We start from the raw sequence: 24,341 nt of genomic DNA, 5'->3' as shown, positions 1-24,341 counted from the left end.
AAATAAATAAACACACTTATATTGTGATGCTATAAAGTGTCAATAATAGCTCTCTATATCAAAAGCAAACTAGTAAGAATATTACAAGAAAACTGCATGTTACAAATTATGGGAAAGGGATCCTCTCCGGATCCTTTCCTCTTAATCCACCAAATCAGGAGATTGATGATCCCTTTCTCTTAATCCACCAAATCAGGAGATTTGTGCATTGAAATTTGATCCAACAGCTGAAGTTATTATAACTTTTAAAGTGGGCCCCTGTTTCTAGCCATTGAATCAAATTTTAACAGCACGGATTCCTGATTTGATGGATTATGAGGAAGGGATCTGAAAAGAATCCCTTTTCCAAAATATGGATTTCTAGTTACATGGGAATTGAATCAATGGTACATTTAACAACAACAACAAATAAATAAATAGTGTACACTGTTTCACATATTAAAAAATAAAAAATAAAAAAATCTAAAATCCGTTACAAATTTGAGGCATTTTCAAGTCTTATTACAAAAAAGTCTCAAAAGACAGTTTCAAAGTTCATTGTTTGTTTGCCACCAATGCCTAAACTTAGCTAGCTTTTGTCTTCGAGGCTTCTTTTTCTTCCTTCTCCTCCTTTTCAGGATCACCATTTCTATCATCCTCACCTTTACCTTCCTTGTTCTACTTGTCTTCACTTTTTTTCTGCTCTGTTTCATCTTTTCCATCCTTGTGTTTCTCCTCCTCGTTCTCCTCCCTCTCAACGTTGCCTTTCTCCTTTTTAGAGCCGTCATGCTTTTCTAGCACTGTCGTCTCTCTCGTACTAAACACAACAAATGCTGAAAACCGAGAGCTTCCTCCGACCAAAACCGAAAATGTGGTGAATTTTGAAGATGACTGAGAGGAGGGGGAGGAGCAAGCCTTAACGTTTAGCCTACAACTCTGGCCCTCTCATACATTGTAATAATTTCAAAGGAACAAAACCACCAAGCCTAATTACCAATGGCTAGCAAGCAATCATTTCAGCGGAAAACACTCCAATACTTCAACAAGAGAAAATAAAAATAGACCAGTAATTTTAACACTGGCCTTTTATAATATGCACGAGCGTCTCCACATGCAAAACAAATTTTAAAATACAAGCGGCTAAACAAAAATAATAAAAAAAAGTGAAAAACGTATTGTCGTACAATTGGAGAAACATATCCACGAAGAATTAATCAATTTTTCTCAATGACACAAAATACCGAGTAATATAAAAAATAAACAACTGCAATCGAAATTACATGTTAGAAAGCAATTTAATTGACGTGTTCATACTTTCCAGAACATCATCCCAAGTCCACCACTCATTTTTCTTCCCCACGCCAACATTGCCTCTCTCTTATATCGATCAAATTTTATCAGTCAGTCAATCAATTCAACCAAATTAAGACAACTTTGCCGCTTTCGAACTTTTCCCACCAATTCTCCCTTCTTTCCCTCCTTTTTTTTTTTTTTTGGACAAATCCCTTTTTTCCCTCCTTTAAAGACCACTTTTGAACTTTGCACAGTTGCTTTGCCTTGTAATTTGTCACACCCTCTAAAATGTGGCACCTAAAAAAATGCTCTCACATATATGATATGTCTAGTAATTTTCTTCCTTCCACTCTCTACATTAGCCGGTCCGACAAGCTCGGAAGCCGTCGGAAGAAGTTCAGGCTCGCCGGCGGCATTGGCTCTCGGAACATGGGGTGGCGCAGGTAGTAAAATCCCAAGGCCACAGCAACCATTTTTGGTGGCACTGCGTACAAAACCACAGTGATTGCTAGGCACACTCCGATGAACAATTTTGTGGCTCTAGGGTCCCTCCAACTCACCAATGCTTGGGCCCTCTCTCCTTGGGTTGCAAAATCGCCCAAAACGTTTTGGACCCGGGCCGCCAGCATTCGCAACCGGTCGTACCTGACCCGGATGATATCGGACGGTCTTGAGCTTGGGATAGTGTCAAATTCCTCATCGAGCTCTTCTGGGTCGACCGAATCCGCTTGCGAAAGCCGGATATCCATACCAGCTGGTGACTTGGGCCTGAATCGGTAATACCAAACTCCGATTAAGAAAACATATAAAAACCCGGTTGGGACGATCAAATCCGGGTACCAAACAAGAACCAAATACAACATGTGGACCAAAACCGTCGTAACCGGGTTTCTCCATCTCCGGATACTATCCAACCATTTCGCTAACCCGACAACCCACGCAAGAACCGCCACTATCCGAAACCAATTGGCCTTGCTCTTCCTCATGCTCCACGCATGCGAATCCGCATCCAACATGTACCGAACCACCTCCTGCCCCAACGGCGGCTCGGACCTCGCCAGCCACCCAGCCACCATGCGAGTTGCGGCGCCACGTAGCGCCTCTTGTTGAGCCACCCCGAGCGGGCGGAGGTAGTGCATTCTGGGAAGCAATGGCTGGCCGTACACCGCGCACGTCTCGGGCAGCAACGACGGGCATGCAAACCGGACCGCCAGCTCGATCTCGCCCATTTTCTTCAACCCGGTTCTCAGCAGCACCAGCAACGGGTACGAATTCGTATACACCTTGTTGCTCTCCATCGTAGATATACGTATTCGTACTTTTCCTATACTGTAGTCTGGCCTTTCCTCCCCCGCGGCAGCAAGCATACGCCAGTTGTCGAACACTCCGATGGTGAGGACAGTGCAAGGGTCGTAAACCTGCCACGTGTACTGCTCGTTCCACCTCGGGTCAAAGCTGTCCATCACGGTTCGGGTCCGCACCCACTTTCTCCCGTACTTGGCCACACAGTAAGCGTCCGTGGAGCCTTTCCCGCCGGATTTCGCCTTCATCGGAAGCAAGCCGCGCGCGCCGAGAATCCCCAGCTCCAAAATGCCGACAGGCGGCTTCCAAAGCTGCTTAGCCGTCGGCCTGAAATCGCTGCACACGTGCGCCGCTTCGTCCAGCACGTGATATCCACCCTCCAGGCAAAGGCGCAGATGGATTCTCCCGCAGTAGGACCCATCTCCGCCGCTGACGCAGGGCCCACCTCCGCCGCCCCCGCATTCCAGTGGGAGCCACTTGGACGCCACGTAGCGATCGTCGATTCGCTGCTCGATCGAGCTCACCGGAATTTGGACGTGGCCGAGGAGCGCGGCGTCCTTGTTTGTGCGGTCCTCCACGAGTAGAATCAGCGAGTCCTCAAGCGGCTCGCCGGCGACGAAGATGAGGTCCTCGTTCCAGTGAAACGACGCACAGTGGTTGTTCATGGAGCCGCGCCGGGTTCGCGCCGATTGGGAGCCGAGCTGAGCTTTGACGCGAATCTCTGGAGCTGTCAATGGAGGCAAATTTGACGGTATGTGAAGATCCTGAACTTCCATAACCGTCGTCCTCAGATACCAGAGCTTCGGCGATTGGTAAACTTTGGAGCGCGTGTGAGCCACGAATGGAGCGTCGGAGCTCCACGCTTCCGGGAACGCGTCATCCGCTTGGGTCCCGAACCAAACCGATAGCTGGATATCGCCGGAGACTCGACCGGGGTGCTGATCTCCGGCGCTACTGTCTAGACGCCACCACTGCGGAGCCAGAGGACTATCGGGCGGGTCACGAACCGGCACCTCACTCATGTCAAAGCAAATGCCGCCTAAGAACTGCTCGGACGGCGAGTCGTGAATGGAGATCTGCAACTCGGAACCCGCTGATTCAGGCCGGTTGTGTGCGAGCGCGAACACCTGGTTCCACTCGGGCGAGTCGGTCGGCTCACACTGCCTGTGAACCGCCACCTTCGACCTCACGACGTGGGCCGACGTACGGACCCTGACGTATGGATTCTCGTTGGGAGCGAGTCCTCGAGCCTTGACGATTCTGATGAACAAGTACTGCATCGGCTCCACGAGACCGCAGGGGTGAATCCTCTCCGCCGCACCCTTCGGCCCGAACTTTCCAGAAATCACTTTCGGAGCGTAGTCTCCATTTGGCCTTCGTTGGATTCTCACTCTTTCACCTGGCAAACCGACTCTGTTCATCTCCATTTTCCTCACCTCTGGTTGAAATTGAACCTCCTCATGCTGATGATGCTGGTGATTCGACATCTCCTGAACCAGCGGTTCAGAATGCACATAAACCATCGGCGGCGGCGACTCCTCGATCACCACAACCGGCGGCGAGTGCGAGCCTTTGTGGTGGATTGTGTTCTCAACCGGCATTCCATGGGCTCCAGACACCCTTCCCTCCTCGACCACCACAACCCCCGGAGGCTGAGATCTCGGCTTCTCCTGCGGAGGGTCCTCTGACGGCGGCGGCGGAGGCGATTCCTCAACCATCTCGTCGTAGTAATAAATCCTCAGCCCAATCTCGCCTCTTATCCAGCTGAACACGCTCTTCTTCTCCAGCTGGAAATACACCAGTCCCTCATCGCCACGCTTCGAAAATTGTGTGCCGTACAGCTTTACCCTCCCGAGGAAGTGGTTTTTACGGGCGCTGCCACTGGAAGTCCCAAAACGCTTGTCGTTGAGCACCTCGATCTCGAGCTCTTCGTATGGCATGTGGTCAGGGTCGGAGACGATGAACTCGAGAGGCTCGTTCCAGACAGGGTTGAGCGACTTGAACTTGGTGGAGGTCCGCTTCCGCTGGCCGTCGAAGTCGGCGACAACGTAGGGGCTGGAGCTGCCCTGGCCATCCTTGGGGAGCAGGTCACGTGCGTCGACGACTTCGACGACTAGCTTCCTGACGACACTTGGCGGCTGCGGCGGTTCGGATGGTGGTTGAGGCTGTGGCGGTGGTTGCTGCTGCTGTTGTGGCGGTGGTTGTTGCTGCTGTTGCGGCGGTGGTTGTTGGGGTTGGTGTGGGGGTTGTTGAGATGGTTGTGGCGGTGAATGGTTTTGGACGACTTGAAACGACACCGTCATGGTCTCATCGTGGATGGTGTCAGTTTTGGTGTTGAAAAAACGAAGGGGAATTTGGAGGTTTCGGGACAGAAAAGTTGGATAATTGGGCGTTGATAGCGGGAGAGAGAAATGGGAAGCGGTGCGTCTGACTGATGGGTTTTTGGGGTTCTGCTTTTGAGCTGTGCCTGCGCTTTTTTTAACTTTTGCAATTTGCACGGTTCTTTCTGTACTTAACATACTATTTCTCTTTGTATTTAAATTTTTTTTTTCACACCATAAATTAGAATGTGAGAAAAAAAAAAACGGAAAACTAACGAAACAGGTTAAAAACTTTGAGTTTTAACGATAAAAATAAAATAAAAGGTAAAATAAATAGTATCAGGATTGAATTTTTAGTGTAAAAATATGATTTTTTCGTTAAAATGAATAATACCAAGAATTTTTCGTTAAAGTTCCAAAAAAAAAAAAAATGAAACTCTGCAAAATAGCGACAACATATATTGGGTGACGTTGAGCACGTATGGTCTTTAGACTCCCACGTTGACCAATCTACTCTCATAGACTCATACCATGAAGAAATCATTATAAGGATTTCTGGCGAATTTTCGAGCTAAACGTGTGAACAACACAAATTAAGTGACGTAAAGTACAGGCAACCATTAGATTTCACACATATGTCAATTTGCTATGATATTATCAAGAAAATTGAAGTTCTATCATAAAATCAATTTGTAATATAAGAAATAGCTCAACAACTTATATAACATTTCTATATTTCTTTTTTTCTTTTTTTTTTTTTTACCAATGTTTACCCGTTGGATTTCACATATAGGCTAATTTGCTCTGATATTATGAAAAAATTTGAAATTCTATCATAAAATCAATTGGGAATATAAGAAATAACTCAACAACTTATATAACATGGCTAGATTTCTTTTTTTTTTTTTTACCAACGTAAGATTTTTTTACCTTGACGAAGGTAAATAATCATGGAGAGAAGGGAATTTTTTTTGGTTGGGTTGGAGTGGGGGCGAGAGTTTAGATTCCATTCTCACCCGCGAAGGTTTTCAATTCACTTTTGGAATTGCTTCTTTATTGGGTTCGCTATCTATAATTCACACATCCCTCCCTTCCTATCTTTCTTTTGTTTATGTTTTCCCCTCCATTTTTTTAAAGAAATGTTATCGACATTCTAAAAATATCATTTTACACTCCTTGCAAATATATTTTTCTTTTTAAATATATAAAGTTTGGAGTGCAGAATAAGAGTTTTTAAATGATAATAACAATTCCTTTTTTTTTATTTTTATAATCTATTTGTTTAATGTATGCTTTTATTTAAGACGAGCCTTGCATGCCAATCAAAAATATATTCCCTCCAAACGAATTTGGGGATCATCACAATTTTAATAAAGAAAACATGAGAACGACGTGAATCTATTAATATATGATATTTTTAGTGCAAGAGTAAACGACAATAATGTAGATTAACAACGTTGCATGACAGTTTCGCGGTTGTATTAAAAATTACTCGAGCCTATTGATAGGGTCGAATGTATATTTGGATCAAAGTGGCTATAGTCTCCTAGAATCACTCAAAGTATAGAAAATATACATGTGAAGATCTTCCGAATTTCGAGTACTCTCCAAATGTTTGGCATGTTTGTTACAATACTTGCTAAGCATATGTAGAAATCTGTTGATATATGCGAATTATGATTTGGTTAACGACAACAAACTCATTAAATGTTCGACGAAATGCCTTAGTTAATAAACTATTTGCCTAAAAACTTGTACTTTAACACTATGGCACTTCAAAATTCAAATCCTGCATCCGATATTGGGTGGGTGGGTGATCTCATGAACATTGGTGATATGGTACCTCACATAGGATATATGCCATAGTAGTACTGGTGCAGTAGTAGTGTGGAGAAGGCACATGATTCGAAAACCAAAATGGGCCTATCCTTTTACTGAAAAGCAAGAACATTTTGAAACAAAGTCGGGTCACAAAGCATCCCCTTTTTAGTACATCTTTATGTGTTATTCTCCTTACTACATATGAACACGACGTTCCATTGTCAAAAACTAACTCATATTCCATACGGACCATACCATGTTACCATATATCTATACGTGGTATGGCCAAGTGTGTTAAGGAAGCACCTGGACTCACCATTAGGTGTGGCAAAAGAGTCATTTTTGTCATGCTCGTATCGTTTTTGTTTAATACTTATTATTTTAACGGATCGTGTTATGTCAAATCTGTTATCTTAACGAGTTTTATCAGGTGACTAAGTAACGAGCTAATTCGTTAACGGGGTTGTGTCGGGTTACTGACTCATGTAAGAAATAGTTGTGCCTAATGCCTAAATCTGAAAAACGATATCTAATCGAGTTCTTAACAAGTGACCCCATAATGACCTGACATATTACAGGGCTCTTAATGGGTTACCCGATAACAACCTAACTCGTTAACATGTTAACTTAAAACTCGTTATTTTCGTGTCATTTCGTGTTGGTGGATCATATAAGAAATTGTCAAGCTTACTCACCACTACTGTTTTTATATATACACGCTCAGTAAAAAGTGACAACTTGAGGGTACATTAAACATACAATAAAAGAGTGATAAATTTGTATTCATATATGATTTTATTGTTTGTGTTTAAAATCATTTCAATTTTACTTTTGATTAAAAAATTTTAACTAGTTAAGCCGAAGGAGTTGGTCTAGTGAAAAACATGTAAAGTTTAAAACTCTCAACCCGAGTTTGAACTCCCGCTAATGCATTTCTTGGGGTCATTAGCTCTAACTTGGCGTACCTTTTAACTTGGAGACCAAAACTACGCTAGCATGTCACTTGGTATAGAAATTGTAAGATGAAGGAAATTAAGCTGCTTGCAATGTGTGCTGGGTCTGGTGGTATATATACTTACTAATTATATATTTGTGCGTATGTCACTATACTAAATAAAGATTTTAATATGCTTGAAACAAGAACACACACACACACCATATGTTATTATATCAATAAATGAACACTTAAAAGTAAATATTTTTAATTTATATAATAACATATGACTTGCGTTTGGCCAAAATGGAAAAATCTCTATAGACTCCTAGTCCTAGATATCTTTGGCCCTGTTTGGCAGATCGGATAAAGGATCGGATATGATTAGTTATATTGACTCGGGTGTTTGGCGTTCACTCGTACTAAATAAGCGCCTGATTAATTTAACCGGTCGGATAGGATAACACGGTATACACCCGCTTAATAAAACCAACCAAAACGCCCGGATTATTTAGTCGGGGAAGAAGAATATGGGAGAGAAAGGGAGGGAGTTTGGGGGGTGTGGCGGACAGAGCTGGGGAACAATTATTTGGGATTCTTTTGCAGTCGGGGAAGAAGAAGGGAGAGAGAGGGAGGGTGCAGAGAGATTTGGGAACAAAAAAATGATTTCACTTTAAAATTTTTTTTTTTTTTTAAAGTTTGATTCCTCCTATTTGGTATAATATCAAACACAGTACAAATAATACGGTCACTAGTCCGATACTGCACCAAACACCCGACTAATTTAGTCAGTACTATCTGGTGACTATTTATCATATCCGACAGAAATAATCAGTACAGTCCGAACTGCCAAACGAGACATTTAGGACTTCAGGAGGATAAATACGAGTGAGTAAATCTTTTGGGCGCGCATCTCAAAGAAGCTTCTCGATCCCGCATCACGGTGATGTGGTCGTCTTTGTGACTTTTTCAATTAGTGGGTTTGCTTGCTCGAAGAATCCGATCCTGCCTGCCTACTTACATCATAAAGTCGTTTTTGAATTGATGCCCTTCTGTTTTTAGCTTACTTTTTTGCCTCTCCCTCCTTTCACTTCTCATCTTTCATCTATGCAACTGCGGTTTACAAGCCCAATCACACATTGTGGGCCTATTGTACAGTGTTTGTGAAACTAGGTCCACAACCACAAACAGCCCAGCCCAAGTCTCACCCAAAAGGATATTACTGTTCAGTGGCAACGTCGGACAGAAGAAATAAAATTAGCAACACCATGTGACAATGTGATCGTCACACTCAAAAGTATTTCAGAACACAAGCATTGGTCGCTGCGCCTTATTCAACCACTGTTATTAAACTACTAATGTCAAAGCTTTAGGGTTTTGGAAGGAGTGTCGTCGCAAGGCTAAAGCTGAAACAACAAAATCGACGAGATCGAACCTTCTTCCATTTATAACGACTAATGTCAAAGCTATAGTTGACGATGTATCTTATTCATCGAAATTCTTATTCTGTACATTTATATCAATAACCATACGATGTGATGTAACTTAATTAACAGTTAACACACGGCTTAATTAGCCTTAATCATCCCATTCTCCAGCTGATTGGAACTTACGATAAACCAGCATCACCAATGAAAATGCAACCACAGCAGTCATAACTATCCCCTTGTTTTTGTTCAACATCTCCACTGCAGTCCTTATAATCCATTTCCTTAATTATTTCTGCAGAAGCAGCGGCTTTGCATTGGACATTTTCATACTTTATGTCAGGTTCTTTCTTTTGTTCTTCGACCGCTGCTGGCACCTTTGATATGGTGACATACAGAATCTCATTGACAAATTTTACGGTGTACTTACCGGCATCTGAGTTTGGTGGAAGGGTGAAAACTTCCCGAAAATGCTCGGATGTCGTTTCGTTCTCTTCCCTCATTCCGCTGATTATTATCTTGCCAGTTAAAGTAGACATGCTACAGTGAGGCTCCTTTTTAAAACGGATTAAGATTCTCTCTCCTTCTCTTTCTATCTCCTCCTCTTATATTCTCTATTTTGTCTTTCTATTTTTATAAAAAAATTAATATAAGATGTTGACGTGACTTAACCGTGACCATTTAAATAGGAGGGGATAGAAGGGGAGGAAAAAAAAGAGGGAAAAGAATTCTACTCCTTTTAAAACCTAAGACACAGTTACATATTTAAGCACCATAAATTTACGTCAACACATATAGCTAATTCTACAATAAAATTATGTAACTGTAACACCACGTGACCTGCGTTAGTCATGTCTATTTTATATGAGCCGAATATTAGAGCGTGCTCACATGCATTATGCTTATCTTAAAGCAATGAAATGATAAAAAAAACATGGGGAAACTTAATATGAGTCCAATTTTATGAGCCATAATTAGTTATAGTCCAATTTTGTTTTAAATTTTAAGTTAGGTCCAGTGATTTATGATCCACTTTAGCTTATTTGTATTTTCTTGCCAAATTTACCCTCAATTTGACTAATTAAGTAATTACTGTTTTTTTTTAATTTGTGATTAATGTTAATCTTATCCTTAATTATAGGATTAGGGATTGAAATCTCTTTTTTTCTTCTCATTTCCCCAACCGTTAATTTCTCTTTTCTTGTTTCTCCCTCACAATATCTTTCTCTTCCTGTGTTATTTTGCCGAGTAATCTTCTTCCATAATATTCCTCTTCTCCTCCTCTTCCATAAGAATGATCAATATACATTTGATTGGTTAAAAAAAAAAAATTGCATTAGTGTTTTGGATTCTTCGTCTTTTTGTTTTTTTTTTTTTGGCTTCTTTTTCCTTAATATATATATATATATATATATATTTTTTTTTTTTTTTTTAATTTTGAAGTTCTATCGAATTAGCATTTTCTCTAGTGTTTTCTCCCTCAATATCATTTTTCTTCCCAATTTTTTTTGGTTTTATCTACCTATATCACTTGTCCTTTTTTTTTAATTTTTCTATATTATAATGTACATGTATCATGAATAATTGTATTTATCTACCTATATATATTATATATTTTGTTGATAATTTAAGATTAATTGTGTTTATCTACCTGTACCATAGGATTTTTTTATTTATAATACTCTACCCATATTAGAGATTAATTGCATATGTATCATATGTTTTTTTGTTTGTAAATTAACTACATGCATCGCAGATTGATTGCATTGCCTACCTGCATCACAGATTAGTTGCATTATCTACCTACACCTTAGTTTAATTAGATATTATTTAAATATATCTTCATGACATATTTTGTATTTATGTACCTATGTCAAACTTAATATGAGTCCAATTTTATGAGCCATAATTAGTTATAGTCCAATTTTGTTTTAAATTTTAAGTTAGGTCCAGTGATTTATGATCCACTTTAGCTTATTTGTATTTTCTTGCCAAATTTACCCTCAATTTGACTAATTAAGTAATTACTGTTTTTTTTAATTTGTGATTAATGTTAATCTTATCCTTAATTATAGGATTAGGGATTGAAATCTCTTTTTTTCTTCTCATTTCCCCAACCGTTAATTTCTCTTTTCTTGTTTCTCCCTCACAATATCTTTCTCTTCCTGTGTTATTTTGCCGAGTAATCTTCTTCCATAATATTCCTCTTCTCCTCCTCTTCCATAAGAATGATCAATATACATTTGATTGGTTAAAAAAAAAAAATTGCATTAGTGTTTTGGATTCTTCGTCTTTTTGTTTTTTTTTTTTTGGCTTCTTTTTCCTTAATATATATATATATATTTTTTTTTTTTTTAATTTTGAAGTTCTATCGAATTAGCATTTTCTCTAGTGTTTTCTCCCTCAATATCATTTTTCTTCCCAATTTTTTTTGGTTTTATCTACCTATATCACTTGTCCTTTTTTTTTAATTTTTCTATATTATAATGTACATGTATCATGAATAATTGTATTTATCTACCTATATATATTATATATTTTGTTGATAATTTAAGATTAATTGTGTTTATCTACCTTTACCATAGGATTTTTTTATTTATAATACTCTACCCATATTAGAGATTAATTGCATATGTATCATATGTTTTTTTGTTTGTAAATTAACTACATGCATCGCAGATTGATTGCATTGCCTACCTGCATCACAGATTAGTTGCATTATCTACCTCCACCTTAGTTTAATTAGATATTATTTAAATATATCTTCATGACATATTTTGTATTTATGTACCTATGTCATAGGTTTTTTCTTTTTGTAATCTACTTTTATCAAGAATGTATATCAGTAGATTTTGTTGTTGATAAACATGCCATGAATTTTAATTTTAATTTTTTTTCCTTGGATATTGAATAGATTAAAGGCTTTAATGATTCAAAATTTGGATAAACCAAAAAATTCAAATATATTTTCATTTAGATTATAAAAGGGTAAAATAGACATAAAAAAATTAGTTGAACCTAAACTGATAAGGCACATGGAATTGGACTCAATTGGAAAGTAGCTCAATTTTTTGGACTCGGATCTAAATGCCCCTAAAAACATTAAGAGAACAATTAGATGCTGTAATATTGCAGTACCTGGGAGATCAACGAGAAGGCAATGGTTGATGGAGTCCTCTGTCCATTTTGAGGAAGGAACAATAATCGTTTTGTACCAGTGTTCGCGTGGGAATGCTCTGATACCAGATTTGATTACTCTGATACCAGCTTGATCCATCAACGATCAACTAATACAAACTGGACCTTGTAGAAACAATTTAATTAAGAGCTTGCTTTTGCGTCTTAATTAAAATGATCAACGTAATGCTTTGTATATAAATAAGGAAATAGATCAACGATTATATATAGGAAGGCTGCCAATTAGCTAGCTGAGGAAGTCATGATTTTATCAAAACCTTTAGAGGTTTTCCTTGTGGGAAATGAAGATGGAGGCAGGCATGCATTCGATCTTGGTTATTCCAAACTTAATTTTTCTGCCTGGATGATGCATGATGACATGATGATGCGTGCTGTGGGTTGGACTGCATGTCAAGCTTCGGATGGTGGCTTATTGGGGTTTCAACATTCCTTGCTTTCATTGCGTCCAAACTCCAGACTACGTACGTACACCTCTCTCTTTCTGTCTTTGCGGCGGTGGTCTATAATTTTAACATTAGAAATGACCTAAGAATTTTTAGATCTTGCTACACATATCTGATTTGGAAAAATAGATTTTCATTTTCATTATACAAAAGTTAATCATTCTTGCAGGCTTCAGACATGCCCTAGGCACTCGTAGTTAAGTTGGTTACACTAGCGTGTTTTGAAAAAAATTAATTAAGCATACATTTCTCTTTCTTTCTTCCACTGTAATTCTGAAATACACAAAGAAGCTAATTAGCCATGGAAACTTGCCCTACCCTGCCCTGAAAATTAAATCCATTACTTCAAACCCTAGCAGTCTGGAAGGTCTGGTTTCACACCCGTTAATATAGGAAAAAAAAAAAAATTCTTTTGAGAAAAAATTTGAACAAAAGATAAGGGAAATAAGGAAATTAAGGTGAAATTGAGAGGAGAGATGGCAATGGAAGTTGATTACAAGCTATGTTTATTTTGTGTATTTTTTTATTTTTCCAATAACAATTCTGGCAACGGTGACGGCCAACATTGCGGATTTCGACGAGCAATAACAGCCGCCCAGCCCAAGTCTCACCCAAATGGATATTACTATCCAACAACAAAGTCGGGCAAAAGAAATAAGATTAACAACACCATGTGACATTGTGATCATCACGCTCAAAACATTTCAAGACAAAACGCAAACGAGATTAAACCTTTTTTCATAGAAATATAGCTGAGGATTAACTTATTGATTGAAATTTTTATTCTGTACATTTATATCAACAACCATACGATGTGATGACACGTAATTAACAGTTAACACACAGCTTAATTAGCCTTAATTAGCTCATTCTCCGGCTGATTGGAACTTACGAGAAACTAGCATCCCTAATGAAAATGCAACCACAGCAGTCATAACTATCCCTTTGTTTTTGTTCAACATCTCCATTGCAGTCCTTATAATATTCCCTCCTTCCTCCTCCCATTTCCTTATATCTTCCGCTGAAAAGAATATGTGCCTATTTCCTTCTCCTAATAATTTTCTTATCTCTCCATACTTTATGCCATCAACTTTGTTTGAGCCATGCTCTCCTTCATTTTTGGGTCTTAAGCCTTCCATATTTTCGTTCTTCTCTATTTGAGGAGGTTCCGTGACAGCAGCGGCGCCGCCTTGGACATTTTCATACTCTGTTTCAGGTTCTTTCCTTTGTTCTTCGACCGCTGTTGCCACCGTTGGTACAGTGACATAGAGAATCTCACCGTCAAATTTTCCGGTGATCTTATCAACATCTGAGTTTGGTGGAAGGGTAAAATTCTGCTCAAAATACTCGGTTTTCTTTCCGTTCACTTGCCTTTCTCCGCTGATTGTTATGTGGCCAGCTGAGATATTCACCCCAAGCCTGACCTCCTCCTTTTTAAAATCTAAGACACAGTTGTATAGTTAAGCACCATAAATTTATGTCAACACATATAGCTAATTTCTATAGGATATAATTATATGTTTATTTTATACGAGTCGAATATTAGAGCATGCACACATGCATTATGCTTTTCTTAAAGAAATGAAACAATAAAACATTAAGAGAACAATTACATGCTGTAATATTGCGGTACCTGGAAGATCAACGAGAAGGTAATGGCCATTGGAGTCTTCTGTCCAGTCTGAGGAAGGAACAATCTTTTCGCGCATGGGTGTGGGTGTCGATGGCAGTAATCTCTCTCCCATAGCTCTCATTGATCCTCTGATATCTGCCATCAATGGTCAACTAATACAAACTGAACTTTATAACTTAATTAAGAGCTTGCTTTGCGTCTTAATTAAAATGATCAGTGTAATGCTTTGTATATAGATATGGAAATAGCTCAAGGATTATATAGGGGAAGGATACCAATTAGCTAGCTGAAGAAGTCAGAAAAAATAACAGGTTTTCCTTGTGGGAAATGAAGATGGAGGCAGGCATTCGATCTTGGATATTCCAAACTTAATATTTCTGCATGGATGATGCATGATGGGTGCTGTGGGCTGGACTGCATGTCAAGTTTCGGGTGGTGGCTTATTGGGGTTTCAACATGTGGAAAAAGGACAGCATTCCTTGCTTTCATTGCGTCCAAACTCCAGACTACGTACAACTCTCTCTTTCTGTCTTTGCGGCGGCGGTTTATAATTTTAATATTAGAAATGACCTAAGAATTTTTAGATCTTTCTACACATCTATCTGATTCGGAAAGATAGATTTTGATTTCCATTAAACCGAAGTTAATGATACCTGCATGCTTCAGACATGGCCCTAGGCTCGTAGTTAAGGACTCATTTAAAAGTATTTTTAAAATGATTTAAAACGTTTTTGGTGAAAATATTTTTATGACCAATCTTAATTAGTAAAAATGCAAGTGAATATTTCAAAAATACTTGAAGTGCTTCCTACAAGAAGCATATAACCGATTCTTCTTGTAGAAAGCACTTCATATGCTTTTGAAATCCAAAAATATTTTTTCTTAAGCGCTTTCAGTCATTTTTAAAACACGTACAGTAACGTGTTTTACATGGACATTCAAGTTTGAGGATTAGATGTATCACTAATGCATATATTAAGTTAATTCCTATCATATTCGGGTTTTCAATAAAAAATTTATTCTATCAGATTTTTGAGTGAAATATTTTACATTCTTCAAAAATAGCTACCTCATTCTAGTGTTCAATCAAATTAGTTCTACTACATTTGTTCATATCGTTATAGACTTTCAGTATACAAGTTAATCTGATAATTAAAAGAAATATAATCAACAATGTAATCAGTTAGTGTAATACGTATGTTTCTACCTCGTTCTATAAAGTTGCATATATTATACTTTAGACAACATTTTATACCATTTTCTTTTTTAGATGTTGACTATTAGTAACACTCTCGAGAAGTGGTCAAGAGAGATTGTATAAAATTAGAAGGGAAAGAAAAGGAAGAGAACAAAACTAAAGCTCATCCAATAAGCATAAGAAATTAGAAGGCAAATAAGAATTTCGACCGTTGAAAGGGGAGAAGGGCTCCCCTTTCTTCCCTCCCCACGTCTCATTCCCATTTCTTTGCTTCATTTAGTTTATCTAGTTCTGCATAACCATCTCCACTACAATTCTGAAATACACAAAAAAACTAATTAGCCCTGGAAACTTGCCCTACCCTGCCCTGAAAATTAAATCCATTACTTCAAACCCTAGCAGTCTGGTAGGTCTGGTTTCACACCCATAATTTATGAAAATTAATAAATTTTGGTGAAAATTAAGGTGAAAATTTGGGAGGAGAGATGGCAATGGAAGCTGCTTACAAGCTAAATGTGTTTATTTTATGTATATTTATTGTTGCAATAACAATTCCGGCAACGGTGACAGCCAACATTGCGGTTTTCGACGAGCACTGGCAAGGTCGAGCTAAAGAGGCGAAGCAGGCCGCCAACAAAGCCTACAATAAAAATCCTGCAGAAGTCACTGGAAGTTTCAATAAGGAAGTCCACAAGTAAGTCCCTTGTCGCACAAGAAACAAGCTTTTTTCAAACCAAAGTCAATGTTGCTTCATCATGTACTACGATTTTCAAAGCATCTTTATTTTTTGGTTTCGAAATGTTTGTTTACAAGCTTTTGTCTACTGGAAGCAGCACCTTCGATAGCATGAACAATACGCGAAGGAACTTAAAAGAGAAGTACAAGGGTCCATGCCTGGCTACAAACCCTATTGATTGTTGCTGGAGATGCGATCCAAACTGGGAAACAAATCGCAAGAAGCTGGCTGATTGCGCCCAAGGCTTTGGGCACAAGACGACAGGAGGCAAGGCTGGAGAAATATATGTGGTGACAGATAACTCCGACAATGACCTCGTGAACCCGAAACCAGGGACACTACGCCACGCTGTGATTCAAACTGGGCCACTCTGGATCATATTCGCTCACGACATGAAGATAAAGCTAAGCGAAGAGCTTATGGTGACGAGTGACAAGACGATTGACGCGCGAGGTGCTAATGTGCACATTCAAGACGGTGGCCAAATTACACTACAGTTTGTGAAGAATGTGATCATCCATAACCTCCACATTCACGATAACAAGGCTGGAAATGGTGGCATGATTAGGGACTCGGTGAATCACTATGGACAACGCACACGTAGTGATGGTGATGGTATATCAATGTATGGAGCCTCAAACGTTTGGATAGACCATGTCTCCGCGTCAAATTGCGAGGATGGACTCATTGATGCCATCCAGGGGTCTACAGCCATCACCATATCCAATTGTCACTTCACCAATCATAATGATGTAAAAATCCATCTATTACATTCAAATCGAGACCAATCCTTTGTGAAAAAATGCATTTTATTCACTAATTTGTGTCGTTTTGATTCATGATGCAGGTGATGTTATTTGGTTCAAGTGATAGCAACTCTCAGGATGAAGTGATGCAGATAACTCTTGCTTTCAACCATTTCGGTCAGGGGTTAACTCAGCGTATGCCAAGGTGCCGCTGGGGGTTTTTCCATGTTGTAAACAACGACTACACGCATTGGCTTATGTACGCTATTGGTGGCAGCCAACATCCTACCATAATTAGCCAGGGCAACCGCTTCATTGCTCCGTTAAATGAAGCGAGTAAAGAGGTAAAACAGTAGTTGTAGTACTTGTTCTTAAAAAATTACTCACAAGAACTAATTTTCGATGCTGTTCTTCTTGTTATCTAGGTGACTAAGAGGGATTATGCAGTAGAGAACGTGTGGAAATCGTGGAATTGGAGATCGGAGAACGATCTTATGATGAATGGAGCATTCTTTGTTGAATCTGGTAGCCCAATCAGGAATCTCCCAGAGGCGGATATGATCCAGGCAAAGCCTGGGACATTCGTGGCGAAGCTCACACGCTTTGCAGGTCCTCTTAAATGCATTAAAGGGAAGCCATGCTAGAGTATATGTTGAACAACCATAACAAATATGTATATAAATATATGAATCTCAAACTGAACCCTGTTGAAAACACAGAGGTTTTTGTAGCAGTAGACAGTGAAGAGTAATAAGAAAACACTGTCCTCTTATAAAGTTCGATCGAGGTTGGGGGTAGAAGGGAAAATTATATGATAGAATTTGGGAAACATTAACTTGAGGTGTATACACAGAAATGTAAATTTCTGATTGCAGTTGATTTAATCTGTTCTTTCCAGTCAAGATCAATGTATTAAAAGCGTGAGGTGTGGGCGAGGCATCTGAGGGATAGCCCAGCCTAGGCGTGAGGCGAAGCTTCACGGGACCTAAATTTTTTAATATATACACTGAGCATACATATATATTACATTAAAAAAAAATTATTAATAAATAATCACCCTGAGTCACACATATATTATAAATACATATACACACATATATATATACATATATTATATTATATATATATATATATAATAGAGGATGAAAAGCACAATAAGCACACATATAACAAAGCACGTAGACAGCACACACATCCATTATATAAAAAAATAAAAATCAGAAAAAAAAGCAGAGAGATGATAGTGCAAGGAAGATGTATGAGGCAATTAAAACCCTACCCAAAATTTGGGTTTGGGAGTACAAAAAAAAAAAAAAAAAAAAAAAAAAAAAAAAAAAAGCCCTTTTGGCGCACCTAGGCGGCTCCGGCGATGCCTTCCATCCACTCCCTCAAAACAGAGGCGGCAACCCTTAGCCCAGCCTCACAGGGCGCCTAGGCGCGCCCTGAGGCGAGCCTTCTAAAACATTGGTCAAGATACAAAGATATATTTTGAATTTTTACCTTCTCACTTGCGATGAAATCCTATTTCCGATCAGTTGACAGTATTGAATTTGAATTTTCTCATTACTTTTGTATCCATAATATATAGTGCGAAAAGAATACCCGACTCCAAAGGTTATTCGACTTTCTACTTTACTTTTACAAATCAAATCTGTTTTACGCTCGCCATTGGGGAAATCACCCAAGGAAGCAAACAACGAAAAATTATATCGTCATCAAAGAATTCTGACTGAGAACTTCGGAACTGCGCTGACCTTTTTCGGTTGAAAGTCCTCGCGGTATATCAGCTTTTTATCTCTAGAGGCACTTCAAGTTTAAGCAACTTGGTGAACTGCATCATTGACCAAAACATGTAAAAGTTTATTGAAGCCTCTACTCTCATGCTCAATGCTTGTTTATACACAATAATGCAAATTTGAAAGTAAACACACACCTGAGAAATCTTGAGTTCGAGTTCATCCCATTCCAACGATGCATTACTTCCTTCCACAACGCCGGTTCCAGCATAGATCATCGCGCCGAGACCCTAGAATCCAGAAGGGTTAGTGCTACGAGTTCGGCGTGCTAATGAAGACATGCCTATGTAAAAGAGTGTATGCAAAATAATACACTTGGTTTACCTTTTCCACTAATGCTGACCTAATGCCAACCGCAAACTCACTCTCTCCTCCTCCAAACCAACCAACCGGCCCAGCATACATCCCTCGGTCGAATACTTCTGAAAGAATTTTGTGAATATAAAGAAATCTCAGTCTTCAAGAAAATCTTCTATTTGAGCCAAAACAGCTAGATGAATTGGGTATATAGAGCCAAAGGATTATAGGCGTACAGAAAACAAAAACAAAGTAGTAGCAAGATGGACCTGTTTCAGCAATTAAAAGCCGTGCCTCCTCTGTTGGAAATCCACAAACTGCTGGACTTGGGTGAAGAGAAGACAATACGTCAAACTGAAAGATCGACACAGATAGCTCGTAAAACTTCAATTCGACAAGGACTATGGGGCAGAAATTGAACATATCCTTCAGAAATAAAGCTAGTGGATTGCAGAATACAAGTAAAACAATGCAATGTAGTTACCTCATCATCTTCACTTCTTAACCTGCCAGCCAATTTAGCATATAAATGTTGGACTCGAGGGAATTTACGGATTGCTTTCTTTGGTTCAACTTGGACACTGTCACATACATTCTGCAAAACAGGAAAGTAAGTACCGCGATTTTTACTTTCAGTTTACAGATTTCAGTATTTGCATTGATTTATTCCCCATTAAATGAAATCAACAACGAAATTTCAGACATAAAAGTACCCAAAAGTAAACTTGCCTCCAGTTTTCGTTGTATGCTTTCTCGTACAATGGTAAACTCAAGGTGGTCCTTCGGACTGCAAAGAGAATGTTATTGGCTGTTAAATAGTTGAAACTTACTAAAATTATGGATGTAAGAGAAATTCTCACGGATTCCATGCTCGTTTGACGCTGAGGTTGGATACTTGCAAGACTATTCCAAGCAGTGGAATTAAAGTATAACATCACGAAAATGAATAGGAAAGGTCGAGCTAAACCTGGAAAGTAACTCGAGTTCTATTTCAAGATCTTCGGGCATCGATTCACCTCTGGCTCGGGTTCCAGCCAGAGCCTCGCTAGTAATGCCTAGCCATTTTCTGTGAAACAGTTGCTCTGGCTATTCACAAGGATCATCAAAATCAAAACTCAAACAACTTTCAAGACGATCATAGAAGATAAATAAGTTGTAATGTGTAATTTTTTCTTTTCGAGACAATTACCGTGTTTCCAATAAACGCTGGTGCATTTGGCGGCTGAAGACAAAACTGATAAGCATTTTCACCTTCAACCTGATGAAGTTTAGCTCAGATGTAGCAATCATAACTTTTTATTACTTTACGGAGAAAATTCACCGGTTAATAGCTTGAAGAAAAAAAAAAATACCTGTAAGCACGCTAGCCATGCTATGGGATCAATATCAGTAGCTGTTATTACTCTGCTGCTACGTGCGAGTACCACCTGAATTCCCAACACAAGATGATTCGTTAATGAGGGAGGGAGAGAGAAAGATGAAGCAAAGGTGCATCTCAGTACTGAAAACAAGCTTGACACACCGAAAAGCTCAATTAACAGCATTGAGACGCACCTTCGCTTATTTTCTGCTGTTACGCGCGTGTACTATCTGCTGCTAGTACCTTAATAAGCGCTGAGTTGCTTCTTATTTTCTGCAAAGCTCTATTAACAGCAAGATCCCAATACGTCTTGCACGGGATGTTATTATTCCTTAACATTAGTGTCGAAGGAACTTGTCTTCGAAGCTTTAAAACAATAGAAGATATCTGCATAGTCACAAGAATTCATATACAAATAAAAACATGAATATCTTCAATAAATACTACACGAAGCAGATTGAACTCGGTCAGATTATCTGAACCTGATGCATCGTAGCTTTAAGTGCATCAATTGCATGTCCTACATTCCACGAAAGCGCATTGTCCCACGCAATGGTTGTTGCTAGCATTGAACCTTCTTCAAGCTCATCAAACTCAACCTGTCATTGAGTATCTAGCAGCAGATGGCATAAATACTTACGAGAATTCAAACACGTTTTATGGATTGAAACAACTGCACGAAAGCAAATAATTGTTCTACCTGTGGAACCATAAAATAAAAGTAACCAAATGCCTCCCATTCAGATGATATGTTGGCTCTTGCATCGAAACGGATTGCCCCATAAGCGCGAATAAGTGGACATTCTGTAGAGAGGAACCTTCAGTCAAGAGATGAGAAAATTAGACTTGAGTTTATATATTCGATTTTGAAATCATTCCCCTTCGTAGGGGGGTCGCGCGCTCAATTGTAGGAGGGGGGGGGGGGGGGGGGGGATCCACATCAGCAACGATTTCAACAATATATAAATACATATCAACTATTTATATGTTGTTTATATTGTTGATATCAATATGACAATTGCTATGTTATCGATATGTTACTGATATGTTGTCCATATGGATCCCACTCCAGCTACAGTTAGAGAAAAATATAAAGGTTAAATGGAAGGACACTGAACTTGTCGCAATATGTTTTCTTGTTTTACCTCTTTAAGGACTTCCAATGCCTGTACGAGAAGGGATGCACATCCTGAAAGAAAACTGCAGACCCCACTCCGGCAACGCTGACCAACTTGTGTTTTGATTGATTCTGGTCATTTCCATTGGTGTAATCAATGGAAAGATCAGAAAAATGACCAGTTTGGCATCTGCCGGAGAAGAAACAGCGCGGAAGGAATTGGTCTTGGGCGTAAAGCCAGTCGATTGCTTCAATTTGCTGCTGGATTGGCACCTTAAAACACAATGCACATGGTATAACTAGTACATGAGTTAAGATTAATTACTACATGGTACTAAAACACAGTCATATGGTATAACTAGTCTACATGAGACGCGTTGTAACATGAAAGAATATTTTAACGATCAGAGATCAAGAGAAATTTTCTACTTAGTTTTTGTTACTGTAATCTGTATGTCTTTTTGTTTTCCAAACCAAAGGCAATTCGTTATGTCATATGATATCATGTGCATTGTGCTAAGCAGTGCAGGATAAGGGATAGGGATGTAGCCCATGCCGTCCAATGCTACCCAACCACGTGGCACAATCCCATTGCTCTAAAAACAAAGCTTTTTTTGGCCTACTAGGCAATAACAGATAAGAGAAGATCACACCGAACAGGAGCAAGTAAGAATTGAGTTTGAATGGCATTGAGCATTTTAAACTTACCTGGAGACGTATAATTCCGGAGGAAGACGGAGGCGGGTTTGATTTCAGTTCCGAAATGGCGGAGCTGAGCCGGTCCAGAGCCAATGAAGGTGATGGAACCGCCGGAAACGAGCGCGTTTCAACGGTGCCTAAAGGGAGGTGAGAGTCTCCTTGGCAACCATTCATGGAAAGTGTACGCAACTGAGACCTCTGTTCACACAAAGAAGGAGGATATTAGATGACATGAACTTATCTACACTGGGATGCCTCCCAAGCAAACAACGGACTGCTATTGCGTCTTAACTTTCTAGCATGGCAGTGCGTCATTGACTTAAGATAACGTAACAGTAACATCCCGTATCGTATCAGGGCGCATATATGAGGGAAAAAGAAGGAATGAAGTAGGTTTACATGGTGCGAGAAATGAATGGTTTGCCTGCTGGAAACTGTGATGCTGCATTTGGCGGCTGCTTCGGGATCCATGAAACATGGCCGAGCAGCTGCAGCTGCTTGAGCAGCGGCCATGAGAAGGGGGAGGAGAGGGAGAGCTTTGGTCTCAGCAGCCGATAGTTGATGGAGCTCTCCTCCAATGCTTTATAGAGATGTTTGGTGGGAAATGTGACACGTGCATGTCTCTAATCTAGTCTCCGGATTAGAAAAGTGTCTTTCGAAGATATAATATGATTCTCTCCTCTTCTATTCTCATTCATTTCCCTTCCCTCCTCTCGTATATTATTTTTTATTTTATTATTTTTTTAAAAAATTAATATAAGATATTGACGTAGTTAAACCATAACTGGTTAAATAGGAGTGAAGTGAAAGGGAGAGAGATTAGGAGGGGAGGGAATCTTTCTCCTTCGAGGATCTCTTTCGGATTCTCTGTATGAGAATCTGGAAGATCAATCAATTGCGTCAGTTTATTGTACATTGTGCGATCAGTTTTTGTTAGTTATTGTCTATATTTAATTTTAAAATAATTTGTGATCATGCAATATAAGATGAATGAACACGATTGATTAATTATCCGATCCCCCACAATCAAGATCCGTCTAGGATCCTAATCTTTTCTTATGTACGATATATAAAGACTGAAAATAAATACAAATAGACTCAGTTTTAAAAACCATAAGCGAAATAAAAACCCCAATGTTTTAAAGACGGATTTACCTAACCCACATTTGTATAGTTATTGACGTCTTAATATTTTCGGGTTTCAATTTTGATGAAAAGTTTGCAACAAATTCCATTTGTGTATATTTCCTTAAAAATATGGTTTATTATATTGAAACCTTACATATTGTTGAATACACCCCACGTACTTAATACACCTCATATTTTTTTTTAATTAAAACTTATCTTAATGCACCTCATTTACTTTCCTATAATACCCTCACACCCCAACACTCTCACTATATACCTTATATTTTCTATCAGCAGTTTTTTATTTTTTATTTTATTTTTTTACTGCTTTTATAATATGCAATCATGCAGAAAATTAATCATGCTAAGGTATTGATTCTTGCTGTTTCTTTTCAATTTTTTACATAATCTTACGAATTTAAAAGTGTTCAACATGCGTTCCTCCAAAAACCTAACTGAAGTTCCAAATCTTTCTCGAAGTAAAAAACTTGGTCATATAAATCTTTTTTATAGTAAAAGTTTGGTTGAAGTTTCGTGATATTTTCAATATCTTCACAAGCTTACTTTTCTTAAACTTAGAGGGTGCATATTGGAAGAATAAGCCGTCCTACAGCCGTCCTACCTTGTCCTACCTACACACTAGGACGGCTACCTTGTCCCCTACAGCCGTCCTACCTTGTCCTACCTACACACTAGGACGGCTACCTTGTCCTACCTACACACTTGTATCATGTATATATATCCTTGTAATCTTGTAGAGAAATATAATGAGAAAAAGCATTCTCTTACATATTTTCTACAGCCGTCAAGCCGTCAAGCCGTCCTACCTTGTCCTACCTACACACTAGCCGTCTTACAGCCGTCCTACCTTGTCCTACCTACACACTAGGACGGCTACCTTGTCCCCTACAGC

At 39.1% G+C, this 24,341-nt stretch overlaps 4 protein-coding genes across 4 annotated transcripts; 1 reads left to right on the top strand and 3 right to left on the bottom strand.

The window, feature by feature from the left end:
• Window positions 1-1,178: 1,178 nt before the first annotated feature.
• QKY (C2 calcium/lipid-binding plant phosphoribosyltransferase family protein) lies at window positions 1,179-5,062 on the bottom strand. The gene has a single exon (XM_068450139.2). The coding sequence runs from the start codon at window positions 4,875-4,877 to the stop codon at window positions 1,626-1,628; it is 3,252 nt and encodes a 1,083-aa protein (XP_068306240.2). The 5' UTR covers window positions 4,878-5,062; the 3' UTR covers window positions 1,179-1,625.
• Window positions 5,063-13,459: 8,397 nt separating this feature from the next.
• On the bottom strand, window positions 13,460-14,633 carry LOC137710203 (uncharacterized). Its single transcript, XM_068449146.2, has 2 exons — window positions 14,352-14,633; window positions 13,460-14,159 (listed from the first exon to the last, which is right to left on the bottom strand). Exons 1-2 carry the CDS (start codon window positions 14,491-14,493, stop codon window positions 13,585-13,587), a joined length of 717 nt encoding a protein of 238 aa, XP_068305247.2. The 5' UTR covers window positions 14,494-14,633; the 3' UTR covers window positions 13,460-13,584.
• A 1,220-nt stretch (window positions 14,634-15,853) lies between these two features.
• LOC137711168 (pectate lyase-like) lies at window positions 15,854-17,933 on the top strand. The gene is made up of 4 exons (XM_068450376.2): window positions 15,854-16,243; window positions 16,383-17,037; window positions 17,133-17,375; window positions 17,457-17,933. The coding sequence occupies exons 1-4, from the start codon at window positions 16,035-16,037 to the stop codon at window positions 17,673-17,675; spliced, it is 1,326 nt and encodes a 441-aa protein (XP_068306477.2). The 5' UTR covers window positions 15,854-16,034; the 3' UTR covers window positions 17,676-17,933.
• Window positions 17,934-18,566: 633 nt separating this feature from the next.
• Window positions 18,567-22,937, bottom strand: LOC137711169 (isochorismate synthase 2, chloroplastic). The gene is made up of 15 exons (XM_068450377.2): window positions 22,700-22,937; window positions 22,310-22,498; window positions 21,630-21,874; window positions 21,185-21,302; window positions 20,967-21,083; window positions 20,728-20,871; window positions 20,477-20,551; window positions 20,314-20,382; window positions 20,092-20,210; window positions 19,854-19,911; window positions 19,609-19,719; window positions 19,394-19,478; window positions 19,152-19,249; window positions 18,965-19,057; window positions 18,567-18,862 (listed from the first exon to the last, which is right to left on the bottom strand). Exons 1-15 carry the CDS (start codon window positions 22,811-22,813, stop codon window positions 18,815-18,817), a joined length of 1,683 nt encoding a protein of 560 aa, XP_068306478.2. The 5' UTR covers window positions 22,814-22,937; the 3' UTR covers window positions 18,567-18,814.
• Between the last annotated feature and the right edge of the window lie 1,404 nt (window positions 22,938-24,341).

The sequence above is a fragment of the Pyrus communis genome, chromosome 6 (genome assembly GCF_041283825.1).
Source record: "Pyrus communis isolate YQ-2024b chromosome 6, ASM4128382v1, whole genome shotgun sequence".
In the NCBI taxonomy this organism is placed as follows: Eukaryota; Viridiplantae; Streptophyta; class Magnoliopsida; order Rosales; family Rosaceae; genus Pyrus; species Pyrus communis.
Note: the sequence above shows the minus strand (reverse complement) of the source record. Positions and strands in the feature narration are given on the sequence as shown.